This window comes from Barbus barbus, assembly GCF_936440315.1.
Source record: "Barbus barbus genome assembly, chromosome: 11".
Classification (NCBI taxonomy): Eukaryota; Metazoa; Chordata; class Actinopteri; order Cypriniformes; family Cyprinidae; genus Barbus; species Barbus barbus.
Genome location: NC_136739.1, coordinates 30,878,051 through 30,900,508, shown reverse-complemented (window position 1 = coordinate 30,900,508; position 22,458 = coordinate 30,878,051). Strand labels below are relative to the sequence as shown.

Below are 22,458 nucleotides of genomic sequence, written 5' to 3'. Positions count from 1 at the left end.
AAATGCAGCCTGGGTGAGCAGAAGAGATTTTTCTGTACCAACTGAATATATATAACACATGAAAGTATATATTAATATTAAATCTATAATATTTGGATATATAAATTCAAATATAAAATATATGTGCATTTTGTAGACAAATATTAATTTCTAAATTTATTAATTTCTTCATAAATCTTACATTTTTGTTATATAAAAATTATCTAGATTAGCTGCAGTGTTCTTTAGTATCATTGATATACTATTATACTTAAGTTTTTGATTAATTTGATTTTTTTGTTTTCAATTTAATATGTGTAGAAGTCTAGCAAATGTATGGTTTGTCATTTTTAAACATTATTAGTTTTACTTATTTTAGTACTTCAAGTTAAACTAAATGAAAATGAGTAATATTGCCCTGCCAACTAGCTAAAATAAAATAAGTTTATTTATTTATGATTTTTTTTCCCCAAGTAATAAAAATGCTCAAATTTTCTATTTGTTCCAAGCGTGCATGATTTCCAAAATTTCATTATTTCATGACATTTTAAAGACTATTATTCAAAAACGTGCTCTAAAAAAAAAAAAAAAAAACATGCTACACCTAGGTTAAGTAATGCAGGGCTGGTGCATCTGGCCTCAGATTACCGGACAGAGCGAGGCTGCGCAGACATGGAAATCAGCTCAGCGCTGGAACGTTCTGACACTGAGCTGATTCAGGCACGCAATTCTGAATTACATCTCTCAGGTCAGGCATTAAGAGCTTTACGCTGATATCAGTGTACAGATGCTGAGAAAAGCGGAGCTTTTCCCTTTCTATCAATCTCACACATGCACATCCCAATCAGCTGATTACATTAGATGCCAAATACCAATTTCCAGCATGAAAACGCAACATAAATCAGTGAATCTTCAAAGAAATCAAGTGTTAAATATTCCACTAGACTAGTATGAACTAGAATAGCAGTGCCGCAAACATTGGTATCTGTGTGTGGGCTTGCATGTGTGTCACCTGCTAACAATTTACTCAACACGAACCATTTGACTTCGATAGAAAAAGCACACAATATGTGTGTGGAGTAAGTGTGTGTCAGACACAGATGGTACGAGAGAGAGTGAGAGAAAAAACTAAGTGTATATGTGTGAACGAGAATGCATGGGCATATGTGAGAGTAAGAAGAACAGCATCCCAATTCTACTATTCCTGCATTATATAGTATGCATGCTGTGCTCAATATCTATCTATATGCACAGAATATCTGGATATACCTACTATGCATAAATGTGCAGTACACAAGAGAAAACACAATGTGCAATGCAATGTGCTCAGCTTGACATTATCTTTAAAGCAATAGTTCACCCAAAAATGAAAAATTGTTGTTTATGTTAAATGTTTTTCACTCTTAGCCCTTTCAAGATGTAGATGAGTTTGTTTCTTCATCAGATTTGGAGAAATACAGCATCCATCACTTGCTCAGCAATGGATGCTCTGCAGTGAATGGGTGCCGTCAGATTGAGAGTCCAAACAGCTGATAAAACATCACAATAATCCACACCACTCCAGTCCATCAGTTAACATCTGGAGAAGTGAAAACGTGTTTGCAAGAAACAAATCCATCATTAAAGGCATTTTTTAACTTCAAACTGTTGTTTCTGACTAAAATATGAGTCCATAAGCCATAATAATGCTTCCTCCAGTGAAAGTCTATCACCTGTTGTCTTTGACATCACAATCACCCACATATTGGTTTAGAGTTGTTTTGGACTGTTTTTGTTGTAAACGGTGCTTGATCTGTGCAGATTTCTCTCCTGATTCAGATGAGACAACTTTTTCAGTAGAGAAAGCAATATTATGGATAGAGGACTCATATTTTAGCCAGAAACATCAGAATAAACTTTAAAAATGCCTATATGATGATTTTTTTCTCTCACAAACACACAGCTTTTGGCTTATCGAGACATTAATTGATGGACTGGAGTGGTGTGTATTACTTGTGGATTATTGTGATGTTTTTATCAGCTGTTTGGACTCTCATTCTGACGGCATCCATTGACTGCAGAGGATCCTTTGGTGAACAAGTGATGCAATGCTACACTTCTCCAAATCTGATGAAGAAACAAACTCATCTACATCTTGGATGGTCTGAGTACATTTTCAGCAAATTTTAATTTTTGGGTGAGCTATTCTTTAATGTATATTTCTTGACTCAATATTTGATTAAAATGCCAAAAAAGTACAATTTTTCCACAAAATTGGATCTAAAATGCAATTTTTTTATATGATAGCTGTAAATTAAACATGCAACGTCATGAAATCATTTAACAGCAGTGCAGTATAAGACTTTTTTTGCATTTTGTGTTCTGTGTGTCTCATACATATTTTTAAAACACAGTAGGAAGTATAAAGTACATTCTTAAAAACAAGTCAGTTTTTCCATTGCAAACAAAGCCAGAGTGCAGGGTTCAGACACAGTGCCATGTCACCAGGTTACTCCAGGGGCTTCCTGTCTGAGATATTAATGTCTAACCATCTGTTTATATCATAAACAAGGTGAAAGGAAGATACATCCAAGGACAACAAGCCAAGATGTCTGCGGCAGAAAAAGAGCATGACAAATGCATGCCTCTCGTCCGAGCAGCTCCATTTCTAATGCACCGTGCACGGAGGAAGAGAGACAAACCTTCCAATTTTTTAGGTGAAGTATTTCTTTAAGGCAAAGCCTTATTTAAAAATATAACTGAACTCTTATTTCCAGCCAAAAAAACCCTGTTAGTGCTGATACAGGTTATTTCCATGCCACTTAAAATCTACAATTCTATTTTAATTATGCACTTCCCCTTTAAATAAACATGCATGCAAATACTGCTGCTCTGTTGCTTTACAAATTTATTGGTGAATTGTCACAAAAGACCAAGAATAACAAGTCAGGGAAATGCTATTTCAGTAACACTGATATACTATTATAGTTTTTGTTAATATTTTGAGTGTTATTTTTTTTAAATGTATTTTTTTTTTTTTTTGATTTTATATTTTCACATATTTTTAGTTAGTCTTAGTAATTTTGTTGTTAGCTTTTGTCATTTTTATTGATGTATTTTTTTAGTTTATTTAGTTTGTTATTTTAGCACTTCCAGTTAAACAAAACAAAAATGAGAAATGTTGTCTTAGCAACAAGCTGAAATAAAGCTTTTATATATATATATATATATATATTTTATTTCAAGTACAAAATATATTTTTTATGGTTTTGGTTTAATTTAACTATATATCACTATAACAATAACCCTAAACCTCAAACTATAAAGTCAATATGAGTTCTTTGCATTTCTTCAACAAAAAACTCCAGACTTAAACTCTAGGCACATATAACAAAACATATTATATTTAATTGGAAATAAATCTGGGGTAAGAAGGAGTGAGGACCTTAAAATGCAGTGTATGCAGGCAGCTCACTAGATTTGAGAGCAATGAGACACACCCTGACCGAGGCTTTTATAGGGCCTGATCGTCATGGCTTCAGACAAGCCGTCACCATGACGACCTCCAATTATATACTTCCTTTTCTTCAGCACAGAAATGCAATCCACACAACTGCAACATCTCTGCCTTTATATATACATTGTGCAATATGATATTATTTTCATTACAACTGAGATCATTTTATTGCAAGTTCTGCCAAAACAAATTCAAAAGTTGTTTTTTAATTTACCATTATTCACAATAGAGATTTCTAGTATTAATAATAATGAGCTTAATTAATATATAGTTTTTAATAATATCCAGTACTAAAATGATTCTGGAGGTTTTTTTTTTTACTGGCCGAACAACAAAAACATATATATTACTTTTTTTTATGTGCATTATAATCATGAGAATTTGGTTGAAAATGTGTTTTATTGTCAGAAAAATGTCAATGTCACAATGCTAACTATTTTAATGATCACAATTTTCTTTATAGAACAAATGATTTTTACATAATATATGTATGAGTATTGTGTTTATTTATTATGTATATATAAATACACACTCATTAAGTATATATTTTGAAAATATTATTACATGTATTTACATTTATATTATTATATTTAATATATAAACAACATATTTTTCTTAAATATATTCATGCATTTTGTATTTATATATACATAATAAATATACACAGTACACACTATACAGTATATTATGTAAACAAAAACTTATTTTGGATGCGATTAATCGTTGAACAGCACTAATAATTTGTAGTGCCATAAAAGAATCATAATTGTGCATTATGATTATTAGTTCTCAGTGCATTTTTTTTTATTATTTTAATGATATTATTTTATTCATTTATGCCAAATATTTTCATTTTTTTAAATCTTTTTTATATTATTGCCATTTTATTAGCAAAATATATTTTTTATTAGCATTAACAAGTTAAATAATTGTTGTTTATTTAAAAATTATTTCCAGTAATAAAATATTTTTTGGTTATACGATTCTTGGTTAAACAACAACAACAAAAAAGTGTTTAATTGTCATGAAAACATCTGTCAAAATATTAAATATCTTGATAATCTAGAAGGCGGTCTTCATTTACTCAGTGGACGATATAACTTCTAATAGAATTAGTTTGCTGTTGATTTTAGTGGTGAAATGTGATCTGGACAGGTTCCTGTTTGTCTTTCAGTCATTCATCCGGCTCGTCTGGATGCTGCACCTGTACAGGTGTGTCCTCCTCACACTCTCAGGCATCTGCCTCTGACGTCACAGTCTGCTGATGTCACATGACTCAGTGAAGCGTGTCAGACGGATCTGGCTGCAGGTGACAGCAGGAACAGGTGTGTGCAGGTGTGTTCTTACCTTTGCCATCTGAGCCTGAACTCCGCTGGTCTTCAGAGCGCTGACGGCTTTCTGAGCAGCAGCAGGGCTGTCAAAGTCCACAAAGCCATAGCCTGAGAGAACGACAAGCACGACGTCAGCTTAAATACACAGCACACATAAACCGAGAAGGGCAACACACAGTTTTGACCTGAACAAACAAGGTGTACTACAGCAATAGCATTTCAGCCCAAAATAATTATAATAATAGAAAAATAATCTAGAGAGCAAATTTTAGGACCAATAAATATTTTAGATATAATTTTTTAATTAATATTATGTATTATTATTAATATTTTTAAGTAAAAATTAATTCAATAAATATGTAATATATATTTAATAATAATAATAGAAAAATAAACTAAAGAAAGCACATTTTATCAATAATTATTTTAGATATAATTTTTAAATTAATATGATATATTATTAATATTTGTAAGAAATAAATAAAGATAAATAAAATTAAGCATATTTTAGGACCAATAAATATGTAATATATATTTAATAATAACAATTATTATTAATATATTAATATTTTATAAATGTTTTTGCATTACATATTCTGTTTTGTATATTTTTTTTCCCTTTAATTTATTTTATTATTAATAAAATACAATTTAATAAAAAAAATTAAATAAAATAGAAATTTAACAAAAAACCAAACAAAATGAAATGATAGTTAGTCCCTTCTCATGTGATCTTACATTAACAGCTCAAGTATTTATTTGATCTTCCATTATAAGATACTTTTGATTGTAGGACAAATTAATAATGTGACAAATACAGCCGTAAATTGAGTATTTTGTGTAAAACTTTTGTGTAATGCTGCATCCAACATACAATTATTTAGTTCACATTTATCCATGCAAAATGTTTTGGAAAGGGTTAATGAAAACTGAAACTCAGTTACTGAAAACGTAAAGGAACTTATGTAACAATAAATTATGTGATTTACAGAAAAACACAATTTAGCAGAAAATAAAAATGCAAAACTCAAAGGATCCTAAATGAAACCATCTAATGTGTACACTGATGTTTTATAGATGCACAAATCAGCAGCAGACACAGAGCCTCCCGTGAGAGTGTTGCAATTACAAAGTGTGTATTGGGCAAGTAAACGCAAGTAAACTTTTATATTGTTAGTAATATTTCAAGATGAACACTTACTGGACTGAAGTAACTTTTAACTTGTTTTTTAGAAAAATCATGTTCAAATTTGACTATGAAATATGATCGTCAGGCTTTTGAGGAAAGTTCATTTGTTCATCTCTCAATCATCATTGTATTGCATTGCATTAGATATTTTGATCATAAAACTTAGCATTTAAATATCACCTTAAGACATTATTGGAGAGTGATGGTTTGGGCCTCTGAATAGAACTGAGCTGTTTTTTTCTCCAAATTCTCACTATATCATACTATATGAGCCATAAAAGCCTAATGGATCAAATATGATACTTAACAAATGCACATGCAAACAATTTTGTCTAAATGTTCAATAAACTATTAAAAAAAATGACACTTTTCTGACTATTATTAACCAGACTTAACCAACTGAACTGTAAAACCAGTCCAAGCTAGAATCATTAATCAAACAAAAAGTTAATTTTTACATTTGCAGCAAAATCATGTAACTATACGAGCTTGAGCAGTTTGATGTGAAAGTGAAAGTCAGGCTCCGCTGGTTAAACTATGGGTTGGGTCGGTCGTTCAGTCACATTTAGATCATTTGCATTCGTGCATCACTGTGATACTCTGGGTTAATATTTTCCATCTGGCTTCTTTAGATTCAGCAGGGTAGAGGGGAGCCGGACTGAAGCCGCTCCATCAACACCCTCCTCCTCGGGCCCGACTGAAATTACTCAGCACATAAATAATCCACAGCGCTGTGACTAAGCCACAAGCTCCGAGGCAGTCGTGCCCCCGAGGTGCCAAAACCAGGAACGGAGCCAGATCCTGGACTACAGCGGCCTGGAACAAACCCCAGAGTTCCTCAGTCAAGACAGGGAGGCCAGGACAGGAATAACAGCGAGGGGTCTGGGAAGCAGTGACAGACTGACTGGATATCGGTTTCCTGATACACCCACGCCAGCATAGCTGCACAATGACGAAAAGCAGGGCGTGCAAACACACACACACGCACACACACACACACATAAACACTCACACAACACATAAGTGTGCTTACAGATGAGAAACTCGTATTTGCACGCACTTATATAATATATTGCAATGCTTTTGTTGGCAATATAAGGATACCTGTTTCTGCCACATGATAAAAAAAACCATAAAAAAAGGTCATTTTGACTTTTTAATCCAATTTTGACCTTCATTCTGTCAATTCGGACTTTTAATTTCATAATTATGAGTTTAAATCTCACAGTTACCAAATTGTAGCAATAGCACTGAATGTCTGCGCTCAGTTTCAGATCCGTGCAGACTGCATTTATAGTTAGTTAGACGTGTAACCAACATGAAAACCAGAGAGGTGTCTATGGGTGAAAAACGAGCAATTGTGAAGCTGAGAGAAGATGAAAAATCAATCAAACCATTGCACAAACACTGGCAATAGCAAGTACAACCATTTGGAATCTCATGAGGAAGAAAGAAACCACTGGTGTACTAAGTAACACCTAAAACGGGTAGATCAAGGAAAACATCTGCAGTAGATATCACGTATTTATTCCCTTTTGGGGTTCCATAGTAGGCTACACTGCATTTTCTTTCCGAACACGGTACTGGGATGCAGCACTTTGCGGGGGGGGGTTGGCGTGGAATCACAATGCCGGCTCAACAATATGATGTCTATCAGTCATCGGCGATCGGCCCAACCTTAATCCATACAATGTGATGATTCTGAATTTACTGAATTAAGCAGCTCTCAGAGGAATATGACATCTCATCTTAGCACAAAACACTAAACTGCACAAATTCTGAGCCACAGAAATCAGAACATACATACCTTTGCATTTGTTTGTGGTTTTGTCTAAGATGGCCTTGGTTGATACGATTTTTCCATATCTATAACAAGAACAAACAGAGATGGGTTAAGAATTTTGAAACACACACAGATATAAATGGCTCAGTTTGAATGTTAAACTATATGACCCACGGTTATAATCTAACTAAAACATTTTCATGACTTAAAACAGTTTCATTACAAGAAAATAAACATTATCTGAAAATAAATAAATATATATATATATATATTTTTTTTTTAATTGCCAAGGTAACATTTCTCATTTTTGTCTATTGTAAGTTGAAGTACTAAAATAACTCAAAATAAATAAATACATTTATAAATAATTATAAATAAAATAATTAATAAAACAAATCTTAATAAAAACTATACAGACTTAAAAACAAAAAAAAAACTTAAATTCAAATGAAAACTAAATATTATATAAAATTATTATATAATATTTCTATTATATTGACACTATAATAGCATATAAAATAAAAATACTGATATGTACTTGCATGCGATTACTGAAGAATGGAAACTGCACAATTAAATCATTCACAAACTGCTTAAATTTGCTAAATATATTGTGAATATATTTAATATGTCACTAGTTTGAATGCATTTCTCTATCACAGTTGCTAAGTGAACATATAAAATACCTGCAACAATATTTGAAACAAGAAGATGGTGAGCAAATGACCAAACTATCTCTTTAAGACTTTCTGCCTAAAACACTGAAAACGGAAAAGAAGTGAATCTTTAACAATGCTTCGTTGTATTCTGGTATATTCTGTACACTTCGAAGGCAGAAAGGAGCACTGCAGGAGGAGAACAGAGCGGGCAAAGGAGTCCTTGGGGGGAAATGTGATTGATTTATGAGGAGGTTATAAAAACTGCAGTGGAATGCTGTAAGGCACATGCGAGTGAAAACATGACCTTTGACCTCACAACAGGGGCACTAATACAACCTCACGAATCACAGCCACCGATGATGAGAAAAAAAGGGTCATTAAGTGCTTTTAATTAATAACCAAATAGGAAAGACTTCATGAGATTTGAAATCCAATTACAGCAGATGACTCTTAAAGCCTGTGCCGGTCTCTCCGGGGCCGCTCTGATTCTCCTGGGGGATGAAGGGTTTGCACCAATTGACCTGATATTAATCAATTACGAGGCTCTCGCATCTTCCTCGTCCTCTTCCTGAGCCGCTTATGGAAGCCGTGCTTCAATCAAAAGCTTGAAGGCGTGAAGTGGCGGAAAGAAAGTAATTCAATGCTTTTTAGGCACTCTGAGGAGACTTTTTTAATGTCTCGGTTCCGCAAGCATTTTTCCCATTGGGATTTAAAAAGAAAGACTTTGTTTCAGAGTTTCACAAGCCAAGATCCAAACCAACCAGCTGTGAGGAGATTTACAAAATTACACAACTTTGATCTAAAGCAAAAAAAGTGCTTGAAAATGTTATTTTGGCTATAATGTCATCTCCATCTAGAAGAGAAAAAATATTAAATAGAAAGACAAAAGGCACAAGACTGCTACAACTGTGAACTTTTTGATAACCACTATAAACATTCACTCCATATATATATATATATACACACACACACACCTAAACATTTTTTAATTTTATATTATAATATAAATATTTTTTTATAATATTAATAACATTAATATAATAATATTTTGCAAATGTACTGCACATTGATATTTTAATATTATATTATTTTACAAATTTATAAAATAAATGAATAATTATGTTTTACAAATTAGTCATTTTAACAGCGCATTATCATTAAAAAAATTATTTACAAATTTATAAAACATTAAATAAATAAATATGTACCATAAATATGTTTTGCTAAATGTTTATCTTAAACTACACAGTTATTTTTGTTTGACAAATAAAATAAATAAATAAATAATATGGCATATGCTTGGTTTGTAAATGTTTATCTTTGCCTACACATTGTCATGAGAATCAACAGTTTAAGTATGTTCACATTCATTTTGTCCATAGGGATTTTACAAAAGGTCTTAGTTAAAGCAGTAAAAACCATGAACCAGATCACAACATTACAAACTCTGGTTTGAAGCAAAAAGAAGTGTTTGAAAATTGGACAAAGACAAAGGCGCAAGACTGCACTTAACAGTTTTAGTGAGGGAAAGAACTACAATCCCATGCAGCACTGTGAATGACATAAACAAAAACAGCTAAATATATAACTACTGATGTAAAGATGTCAATTATCCATACAGAATCCAAACATTTTGTTTATATGAAGAATATAAACACAATATTTAAGAAGTTCTTTTTTAGTGTGATTTGCTTGTTTCCATGAAGATTTCTCTGTAGAATCATGGGTAATGTAGTTTTTCTGATGTTAAACACTGTTATTTAAAAAAATAAGCTTAAATAATGTGGATGATGGCTTCAACAAACGCATATACCATCGATTAACATCCTCGTAGCTGGGTCTGTCTTAATGATTTATAAGTTACTGTTCAAAATCAATTCTCCTGTGGAGAAAATTAATGAGATTTTTACTTCCAGAAGCTGACTGTTGCGCTCTATAAAAAAATAAAAAAAAAAAATAAAAAAATCACAAAAATATACAGCATCCACAAATATTGAATAACTACATTTTTCATACATAAACGCTGCATTGGAAATTAACCAAAGCAGGCATCTTTTGCTCACTAGGTTTTGTAACAGTGCGAACACGTTATGAAAAGTTGACAAATGTCATTCATTAATCTCGCTGTCCAGAGAGACGTTTATGGACCTTTTTATGTGCTTCATCGCCCGGTTTACCGGAAAACGACGAGGCCATCAGGAGGAAAAACCCGTCCTAATAGGCCGCCTCTCCATTAGCTGCCGCTGAAAATCTATTACAATTGAATTGCAGCGGCCAGACGGTGGAGGAGAGGCCGAGAAACGGATAGAATGTCGTTCTGAGAGGAGGAACAATGTGACTGGTGTTTCACCTGCCATTTCAACCCCAGTCTTGATCCCATTATCGAGCTCCAGTTTCCCTCCACCAGAAGCTTATTGATCTCCATAGTAAGAGCTCAGGGCTGTGTTTCAGAACTTGGCTTAAGCAAACATCAGAATGCAGTCTTTATATTGGTCATATAAACACATGCTGAGATTAACAAGAAATGCACAATATTTGGTGACCATTACAGTAATGGTATGTTAAATAAACAATACAGATTTACAATACAAATTTAATTTTAGGTCATTCACGAACACTGCATTAGGATTTTTTTATTTTAAGTATTGAGCTCAAATAGTCTCAAAAGTAATGCATTCACAAAATATAGAATTCGCAAATGCAGATTCAACAATCAATTCAGATTGTGAAACTAGTCAAATGACACCGTTTTTAGCTAACAGCACAATAAAATCAATATTCAGAAATGTGCAAACATACTCGCGTATTTATGAACTGTGTTTTGCATTTTTGAATTTTACTTTCAAGTCATATGGATTATGAATGTAAATTTGGTTTTGCATTTGCAAATTGTTTTTCTGAATAGTTTATGAGCTTGCAAATTTGCAGATATAAAAGCTTTTTTGTGAATGTGAATTAGCATATGGATTTTAATTATTCTTATTTTGTAAATACATAAATCAGAAAAATATTTGGAAAAAAATTATTAATTGAATTCACAAAATTTTTATTAAGGTAAGTGGTTGCAATCAATTTATTTTAGCTCCTTTTTTTTAATTAAATGTAGCTAAAATAAATAGTTTGAACATTTTTTTAAGGTAAGTGCAGGTCACAGTGTAAAATAGTTTTATATATATATATATATTTTATATATTTATATTATATATTATATATACACATACATACACACACACTTGTTGAAATAAATTTAAATATATTAGTTTTATTATTTAATATTTTTTCTCTTCTAGATGGAGATGACATTATAACCAAAATAACATTTCACTACAAATCCAATTATTTAAATCTTACGCTGTAAAGATGTGTAACAGTCCAAAAAGCGACATTCCATCGTGAACAAAACCATCATGAACAAAAACTGAGAAAAGTTTGGCTGCAGCATCCTTCGCCAATGCAATTTTTAGAGATGCATTTTTTACTTTCAAAAATCCTACTTTATTTCAAACTGACCTAGCTCTTTCCATATCCTCAACATCACCTTAAACATCATTATGCATCAAATGCTCTGCCAGAGCTTTCTCTAGTGTGCAAGAGATCTATATGAGATCTCATGACGCTGCAGAAGTGGAAACAAAGCAACCAGGAAAATAACCAGTCTATGGACAGGACAAGACACAACTCAGATGAACCAGGAAGAGTTTGCTTTTATCTAGTCTCATTATTGCACCACACAGTGTAAAGTGACCCTTGAAAATGGTTGAGGAATTTTTCATCCCTGGTTTTGGTTCATTTCTAGCTAGACAGCGTTTCCTTAAGGACAGTCTGCTCTAGTCTGGATATATGCAGACAATAGGATAAGGTGAAAGTGTCTTGAAAGCCATATCCTCTGATTTGCATGATAAATGTGACTTACAGACGCTCATGTTAAGTGGATTTCCTTTGGAGAGTAAAATCCTCTCAGCAATAATTCACAAGAATAGTTCTCATGCTTTTGTGCTATCTTCAATAACATTCAGGGTAAAATGAAAATCAAAAATTATTTTACATCCCAGCATGCTTTTTAAAAATACAGAGAAGCTGAATATAACAAAATAAATATTATCTATGCAATTGGGCTTTAGAGGACAGTAATGAAGACAGTATCCAAAGATTCAAGAAAATCCCCAGCAACACAAAGCAGACTAGACTGATTCCTGTAACAGATCATCTTCACACTGTGTGTGTTTTATGATGCCAGTTTCTAGGCTGCCAAAACATACATATTCAGCATATATAGCATCATGTGCAAAGAGATGCATCGGCCCTTCTGAATCTTGATTTTGGCGCCTTCTGAGGTGTTGCAACCAAAGCCTATGCTAACAAAAGCACCAAGACAAAAACTATCTGCATCCTATCTATCCATCCATCCATCTATAAATATAAAATGAGACAGACAGATAGATAGATAGATAGAAATAAAGGAATGATAGATGTTAATTTAAAATTACATTTTATTATATATAATATTTAGTATACTATTTATTATGTTTAAATAATTTATGCATTTATTCTATATTCCTATATAAGTACATTGGCTGGATTTGACTAATATTTGACATAATGAAGATCTATATTGAATTGAAATCTGTGGTCTCTGTAAAATCTGTTTTTCCCAAATTTTTCTAGGGTCCATTTTTAATTTGGACTGTTTTAATGGTTAAACTAAATTTAATTAATCAAAATTGAAATCATGAAATTTATACGAGTTAACAGCAATTTATTTAACAAAAAATATTTTTTTTAGGGCCCTATGACATGAATTTGATTTTTTTAAGTTTTATTTTTCCCTAAATTCTGTGTTCTCAATTTAATTTTTCTGGATTCCATTGGAATGGTTTAACAAAATTTTATATTATTTAATACATTTTCATAATTTTTTTTACAACAATAGGGCCATGTGTTTTTTGTGTTTGTGTTTTCTTATTATTGCTTGAAAATAAAGTTTCAATCATTTTATTAGTAGCAGTAGTAGTAAGACATACACATTCTACTGAGCAACAGTAATACATTTCTGTCACAATTTCTTCAAGTTAAATTGCACTTTTATTTTAATGGGCCGTGAAGAGGTGTGTGTGTGTGACTATGACAGTAGTTGAAACGGTCAAATGCTCATGAAGTGACTTAATTTTGCTGATATTAGTCATTTCATTTTCAATCTATTTGACAACACTGACTGTTTGACTATAATGATGGCTGAAAAACAAATCTTTTTAAAATTTCCGTTTCAGAGGAAATACATCAATATCGAGATGCAGAATATCATCAAAAGGCTGGAAAATACTGAAGCATATAAAACTATATTGCCTAGCAGGCCTTATAGAATCATGTCAACAGTCGTCTACAGCCAATGAATGGAGGATCGACTCACTCAACACACTGATGTTTCATGATCCAGCATATTATTTGATTCTCCATAAACCTGTGTTATGACAATACCTCTGACCTCATATCGTTCCCATTGAAGTGACCGGGAAAAGGTTACATCCGAAACGTCAAAGGGCAAATCGCTTTAGGCATCAGGATGAGATTAAGCTAAATACAGCAAAGGGTTAGACGATCACACCACTGAACCGCCGATGCAAAGCCCAGCACTAATCCAGAGCCTCAATCACAGCCATACATGAAACAGCTTTCTAATTAAAGACGCCCATTCAACTCCTTTGAGGACAAACCTGTGAACATCACATACACAAGACATACAGTCTGGGATCTGAAATTTTATTTGCGGTGATGCAAATAGCCAAAGCTGATTTCTCAAAGAAGCAAAGATACATTGACCTCTGCATTTAATAGTACTGATCCTATAAATGTGTCTCTGCTGCAGATGCTTGAGAGGCAGGACCAGGACACTTTAGGTCACTATTAATTATTCCAAAGAAAGACCACAGGCTTACAATGTGATGTGCAGAAGCAGTTTAGATTACTCAAGGTTAAAAAAATAAGGCCATGAGTACATGAATGCATGTAAAAGTAACTATTGCCTAAAAAATATAAAAAAATAAATAAAAAAGAAAATATATAAATAAATAAGCATGACATGATATACATCATATAAATATATAAATATAGACATCTATATTTTCACTGGCGAGCAACATATTTTTAGGTATATAACCATATTTGTTATAAAATGTATAATATTTAAATTAAAATGTATTTATTTAGCAAATAGGTTTTAAAGCTGCAGTCCGTAAGTTTTGCCATCTCTGTTTGAAAACCTGGAATTGCTTGCGTGGGGTTGAGAGTCGGCACGGCTGCAGCGCGGATAAATCTAATGTTTTGAGGAGTCTGTGTAGCTGTCAGTCACCGCACCGGTGTGGATGTTTACTGTACTTCACAATCACAGATTCTAGCATATGTCTTGGAAATATGACCCAAATAAGAATTTTCACCGTATATCGTCATCTGAACAAGCAAGTAACAAGTCTGCCACGTTTGTTCTGCCCAAATGAGGAAAGCATTACCATAAATTGTGCTACCAATGGTGATTAAATCTAACAATCGGTTAGCTCACATCACATCAAACCGTGCAAAGTATTATTATTATTATTATACTTTGTTCTCAAATTGTTAATGTTAACAACATCAGCATTGCATGACACTGAGTATAGTGTAGATTTCTGTTCAGTCTAATATCTAATTGTCATACTATTCGAAATTCATATTAATAAATTATTTTCACCCAAAAAGCAAACTATGCTCCCATCGAACAGGTTTTCTTCAAAAAAACAAATCTTGTGTAATTCCAGGCTATCGGTAAACAGAAGCATTTAAAACTGGAATAGAATTAAATTTCATTCACATGTGTTTCATAAACAGATAATACTTTCTGGATCAAAATCTGCCATCAAAATGATAAGTTTAATTATTCTAGCTGCTGTGAGAAAAGGCTATAAGCGATCTGCCACCTGCAGGATCCTCACATGTGATAGCCTACTAGCCGGGACAACTTCTTTATGTTTACAGACTTGACGTAATGACACAGCGCCATGCTCGAATTTCCTGTGAAAACCCGTACCACTCAAATTAGAAAACATTATTTTAAGCTAACCGTTGTGAATCGGGCTAAAGGAAGGCGATGGTTTTGAACATGGATGGTTATGTACTTGCTCAAATATTGATTTTGGATCATTTTTAACCCAAAAAAAGTTACGGACTGCAGCAGTATATATATATATATATATATATATATATATATATATACACACACACACACACACACTAGGGGTGTAACGATACGCATATTTGTATTGAACCGTTCAGTACGAGGCTTTTGGTTTGGTACGCATTGCAAACCGAACGATTCGTTGGACTAATCCTATTACCTTTGTGAAATATAAGTGCCACTGCGCTCAACAACGCAGCCCAAATCACGTAACAGGCATCATGCTGTTTGTCCCACGATAAAACCCACGATTTCAAAAACAACCCATTTAAGATGAAATACGTTTCTTCTCTTTTTTTCTTTTTTTCAGTATGTACGGGCCACAAGAGAAATATTAAGGAAATAAATGAAAACAGCTACACCGTTATCAGCATATGTTGAAGTAGATTCGTCTCTCTTTGGCTCTGAGAGAATAAGCGTCAGATGCTGAAAGCTCCGTCATTACTCCGTTTTTCCATTTTTACTTTCACTTTCTGCTTCTAGTGAATTGACTTAGATTAAGACGTTTACCAGCATAAATCTTGCGTAAAGTTTGCATGTGTGCAAATCCTGGTGCAAACGCGTGCTTGTGTGATATCCATTGGCTCGCATTCATGGTTTAAAACAGAAATATTTCCAACATTGCCCCGCCCCCGTATCGAAAACGCACTGAACCGTGACATCACTGTGTCGTATCGAACCAAACCATGAATTATGTGAACCGTTACACCCCTAATATACATACATACTGTATATAGTTACTTAATATTTAAATATTACTTTATTTATAATAATATAATAAATTAAATTAATATGTATTTGTTATTATTATTTATGTAAAAATATACTGGCAGGGAACCACAAATCTGCCACTATATAAATGTACACACACACACACACACACACGTATAGTTGAGTCCTGCTTTTGTCAGAGTTTTTCTAAGGTGTGTGTGTGTGTGTGTGTGTTTGTGTGCGCACAAAGTGGGAGGAAGTTTGATGAAGGGCTCAGAGGAGGAAAATGAGACTTCAAAGTCACATCATTGGTCTTTCATCCAGTCTCCATCCGTGATTCAGTAACTGGATCATTCTGTGCTTCTGCTACAGTGATGCACCAAAACAAACCAATCCATCTCTAAAGATCTTGCGCTTGTTCTAAAAGTTTGATCTGGGTGGGAAAATGGCACATACTGTACAATATGACCACAAAAACATTTTGATTTTGAAGACTTTTCTACACCCTTTACACCTTGATTCACTGACTGGACTGCTTTACGTAATTTACATGTGACAGCAAAGAACAAATATAGAGTACTCAAAAATTCAGAGCGGGACGCGTCCTAAATAAATCAAGAGGAAGAACTGTTGAGGAGTGTTTGAACTGCTCCTGTTTTATAATATTACTTTTATGGTTTTCAAAATCCACATCATAAGGAAAAGAATCAATAGACGAAGCAAGTTTCATTTGTAAATTACAAAATTGAGTATTTTTTTTATTCAGTAGTTTTATCAGGTAAAGCTGTTTTTGGACTAATTTCAGTCTTCAAATCCAATCAAAATATAAATTCACTTTTCATTTGTAAATTATATAACAGAGTATTTGCTTTTGCTTTTTTACTCAATCTGTTTAATAATCTAATGGCGTTTATGGACTTATTTCCAACTTCAAATCCAATCAAAATTCCAATAAAACTGAAAAGAATCAAATGAGAAAGTATCTTTCATTTGAAAATTATAAATTTGAGTATTTGGTTTCTAACTCTATTGTTTCATAATGCAAAGCTGTTTTTGCACTAATTTCAGACTCCAAATCCAACCAAAATACAAATAAATATAATAAAAATGAAAAAAAAAAAAATGAAATGAGACTAATCACCTTTCATTTGTAAATTATTTAACTGACTATCCTACAAAAATATATTTTTTATTTATTTAGATATTTTATTATTTAATATATAATGAATATTTAATCTTTTTTTCTGAATGATTCACAGATGACTGTGGGGTAGGATAGTCAATTAAATGTATGATTATTTTTAAATGAATATTTATATAAGATTTTCGCATTAACATTCAGCAAACATGACTAGCTACCATGATACACAGTTACTCACAGCATTTGGTCATCCCACCCACCCTATCTCAGACTCACAGCACCATGTTCTTTCTCACATTGGATTGTTCTGTTCTTAAGTGTCATTTCTGTCTGACTCTGCAGCAGTGCAGCATGGTCTATCTGTCAATCTTCTCACTCACAGGAGTCCTCTGAGGACCGGTCCTGTGATTCTGCTCGAAAATCACTTCAAATCATCCAATAGACTTAAAACGACACAGCATACGCCTCATCTTTTATTGATGGCATTCATCCCAGAACTCTTAGAGGGGAAAGTCACCCTGCAGCCCTTAACACACAATGACCGAAATATGAGAGTTCATTGAGCCACAGTGCCAGGCTGAGTGAGATTACAATACTAAGACCAAAGAGCGGCCGGTGGGGCTTTCTTTATCCAACACCGCCCCAGATTCTCCTAGAAAATCCTGCATGAGCCAAATGATTCAGGTTCAGTCAATGTGAAGGACTATAAGCAGCATTTGTGGCATAATGTTTTGTTGCATAATCCTTTAGTTTGTAAAACAGCATTACCTACATTTAAAGAAATTACAGAAGAAATTATTTATTATCTATTTAAAGAAATTACGCCTAAATGATGGATTTGTTTCTTACAAACATGCAGCTCTTGTCTTCTCCAGATGTTAACTGATGGACTGGAGTGGTGTGGATTATTGTGATGTTTTTTATCAGCTGTTTGGACTCCCATTCTGACGGCACCCATTCACTGCAGAGCATCCTTTGGTGAATCAGTGATACAATGCTAAATTTCTCAAAATCTGATGAAGAAACAAACTCATCTACATCTTGGATGGCCTGAGGCTGAGTACATTTTTGGGTGAACTGTTCCTTAATTTATTATCCATTTATTTATATATTTCGGTACTCTTAAGCGAGGCCTTCTGAGTATTCAATCTTCACATTTGGTCAATATAAGGAGGTACTCACGGCTGGCAGAGCTTGACCAGGTCATGGTCGGTGGTGGTTGGTAGTAAACCACGAATGTAGAGGTTTGTTTTACTGAGCTGCTCCCAGCCGGCTGTGCTGCTGCTGCTGCTGCTGCTGTGATTGGTGCTGCTGTTGGTTCCAGGACTGGGCGGAGCCATCGGGTAGGAGGCGGGGCCAACAGGAGGCTGGAGGGAAGGACACAAAACAAACTGCAGTCAGAGTAGAACAAGGTCAAAGCAAACAGGGACCACTTTTAATGCTATATAGCACAATTTTTTTGTGTAACTTTAATAAATATTTCCCAAACTTTGGCAGAAAATCACATGGAAAATAACAAAATGTATAAAACAGCTGAAATATGTATGTTAAAATACTAAAATATTTTACATCACAATAAATTAAAGATAAATAAATCAATATATTTTTCCTTAATTTATTTTAAAATATGCCTCGTTTTAATAAACAGTTTCCTACATTTTGAACAGAATCAAACGTGTAAAATAGCTAAAATGTGTTTTAGTCATTACTGAAAACTACAAATGATTCCCAAAACATAATTTCACACCAATGAGCCCAGCTGCATAACAAGAGACACATTTACATTTGTAGTGAACCGCTGAGACTCTGGTGACACACCTTGTGAAACTGGGATTGTCCCAGGGAAACTGGGACGTCTGGTCACCCTATTATGAGATGAGATTATGAGATATCAGAGGAACAAGAGTGTCAAAAGCTGCTCAAACCTCCTTCTTAAACAGTTTCAGCACATTTTAATGCAAACTCAGTGTAGAAATGTAAACATGTTACCAGCCTAGGCCAATTAGACAAGCTTCTTTTAACAGATTCTACAACCCTAACAAAGAGCAACTCCAAATCTGATCTGCAAGAACAAACACCAAGCATCAGCTTTATCTGAGGACTTATGCAGAAGATAGAATACTGTGAGCAAAACAGGAAAGTAGAGTGGTAGCTCTGATAAATCTGGACCTAAAGGAAGTGTTTACAGGAGTGATGGGAATTTACAGCCTCCTCACAACAGGATTCAATTTTGATTCAAAGAATCATGATCAGAATCCAAAACTATTCTTGATACATTTCAAAGTTTCAGCAACAGTGCATGAATGTAAATCTTTAGCAAGTGAAGATATATCGTATGCACAAATTTTGTAAAGATTGCAAAACATGTCAGATATAAAATATGTCTGTTCTGACACACCAACAGAGTACGTTTCGTTTTGCATATGTTTTCCAATAACCATAATTAATTTTATGAACAACACCCTTTCGGTTTCGTTTTTTGGCTAAATGAAAGCGGCAATTTTGGTTCCTGTAAATAATTAATTTCAATACATCATTACAAATAAGTGTTACTTTTACAAACTCTACAACCAATTCAACACCAAACACGAGCTTTATTCGAGAACTTATACAGAAAACAGAAGAATAAAAGCAAAACAGGAAAGCAATTTGGTCATTTTTAGGCCCCTCACAGCTGGATTTGATTTTGAAACCGAAACAATTCTTGATACATTTCAAATTTTCAGCAACAGTGCATGCTTAAAAATCTTTGGCAAGTTAATGTACAAATTTTGTAAGGATTGCAAAACATGTCAAATATAAAATAATGTCTGTTCTGCCCCACCTATATAACCCTTTTCAATAACCACAAATAATGACTAATTTTATAATTTTTGAGGCTCAAACGAGAATCATTTAAGGAGAGATGAATCAATGAATCGCTATAGTGTGCAAGATTTGTTTCCTGAACCTCCTCAGCTCTAAAGTTACACTGCTCATGTTTGTCAGTGCGAGGATGAGTATCTGGCAGCGCTGTGATCCATATCTGCAGTGCAGTCTCTTCTTCTTCAGAAAGCAGTTGTCAGCATAAAGTGGGTCCACAAGGGCCGGAAGCTCTGACCTAGGAGCACGGCTGACGGTGAGGATGCTTTGAGAATCTAAAGGAAGCGAATGTAGCATGGAAGGCCGAGGGGTGAGCGCTGAACATTTCTATGCGCTGAACCCTTTTGTTAAAGCTTTGTTCTTAGATGAGCTTGACATGCAACAGACCTAAAGTCAATCGTTTTATCTCAATGCATGTGAATTCTGCAGGTAGATCTGCAACAACTTAAAAGATAAATCATTATTCATATGGTAAAAACTCATTGTAATTTGCGCACACAAAGAGCCTATAACTGCATTTTATGTCATTTTGGGATGGGTTGAATTTGCAATATTCAAAACGTCCGCCCCGCTACACCGCTTGAGCTAGAGACTTACGTCCCATTTCTCACGGGAAACGAATACGCCTCAAGGACTCGTGTTATGAAATCTAAATATTCTCAGTATTTCACATTTCAGGTAAAACCTTCAAAAACTATTTTCTCATGAAACACTCATCCAAAGCATACAAGTCTCTTTATACATTGTTGGATATACCTTTTAGGCAAATTTTAAACAGATTTGTTGAGAAAAATATACTCCTTTTATTTTACATGATATTCAAATGCTGTGAATATCATAGGAACTTCACGTTTTCACTTGTCCCACGGACTTGTCACATCCACAAGAACCAAACCTCAACTCTATGAGGAACTGATAATAATAACCATTTCCTGAAGGGATGACCACCAGAAAAAGTCTAAAATCATCCACTTGAGTCTTTCTCTCCGGTCCAGACAACAATTTAAATTCAGTCATAAGTTTAAATAAAACGGATGCAATACTAAAAGATCATTTTTGATGAAAGCGATGTAATACAGCACGGCAGCTGTGAAGTACTACAGTCCTGTTGCAAAAGACAAACTTGAAATAGAGAAAAAAAGTATTACCTTTTGAAACAGCTTTTATACAAATGCAAAATTTGAAAAGATTTGTTGATATTTCATAGATCTAGAAATTAAAACCGGAGACCATCAATGCAACTGCACAGACTGTAATATTAAATGTTATTTTAAGAAAATGTTTTCTCTGGAGTCTTCGATTTCACCAAAAGCCATAAACTTTTGCATTTGCATTTTTTTGGTATACTCAAGATATTTTTGACTCAATTTGAATCGATTTGTTGAGATTTCATGGATCATGGATCAAATTAAAACTAAAGACCGTCACTCTATAGATAGACTGTAACATTAAGAGTAACTTCAAGAAAACATTTTGAAGTGAGTGATGCTCCAATCAGAGGCTTTCATTTTACCACAATCTAAAAAAGCACACAAACAGGATGCCCTATACTTTAGCATTTTTTGGTTCTCAGGGATGCAATAAAGATATTTTTAGTCATAATAGTGGTGAAAGTGTTATGGTTGTCATGCATGTTTGGACAAAATCCAACAATTCTCTGAGCAAAAGGGAAGAAGTAAAACAAAACCCTACTGCACAAAATACTCAAAACACTGATAAACTGTTGCACAGTGAGAACGGGAACTTTGGACTGATTTGTCACAGATAGATATTTTTGGTCACAATAGTAGGGGAAAGTGTTATGGTTTATCACGCATGCTTCATACACATGCAATATCCAGCATTTGCTCATGGCAAAAGTGAAGGAATATGAAATAAAACACAAAATACACAAGCCCTATCAGGTATGAAAGAGTGCGATTAGTCATTGTACAGTGAGAACTGAAACTTTGGATTGATTTCTCATGGATGAAATAACTGAATTTAATACCTGATATAATAACGGATTTGAAATAACTGTTTTTGGTCATAGTAGTAGTAATAAAAAAGTTGTGATGTATCATGCATGTTTTGTACACATGCTAAATTTCTCAGAGCAAAAGA

At 33.6% G+C, this 22,458-nt stretch overlaps 1 protein-coding gene across 4 annotated transcripts in view; it reads right to left on the bottom strand.

The window, feature by feature from the left end:
- LOC306877383 (RNA-binding motif, single-stranded-interacting protein 1-like) overlaps window positions 1-22,458 on the bottom strand; it is a 67,408-nt gene that overhangs the window by 21,482 nt on the left and 23,468 nt on the right. For all 4 annotated transcript variants that reach the window (XR_013784887.1, XM_079429140.1, XM_079429141.1 and 1 more), the window contains exons 2-4: window positions 18,676-18,860; window positions 7,803-7,861; window positions 4,823-4,914 (exon numbers count right to left, since the gene is read on the bottom strand). Coding sequence is in view for 3 of the 4 variants with exons in the window: in XM_079429140.1 (XP_079285266.1) it covers window positions 4,823-4,914; window positions 7,803-7,861; window positions 18,676-18,860 (336 nt within the window). In the remaining variant the exon portion in view is untranslated. The remainder of the gene's footprint in view (window positions 1-4,822; window positions 4,915-7,802; window positions 7,862-18,675; window positions 18,861-22,458) is intronic.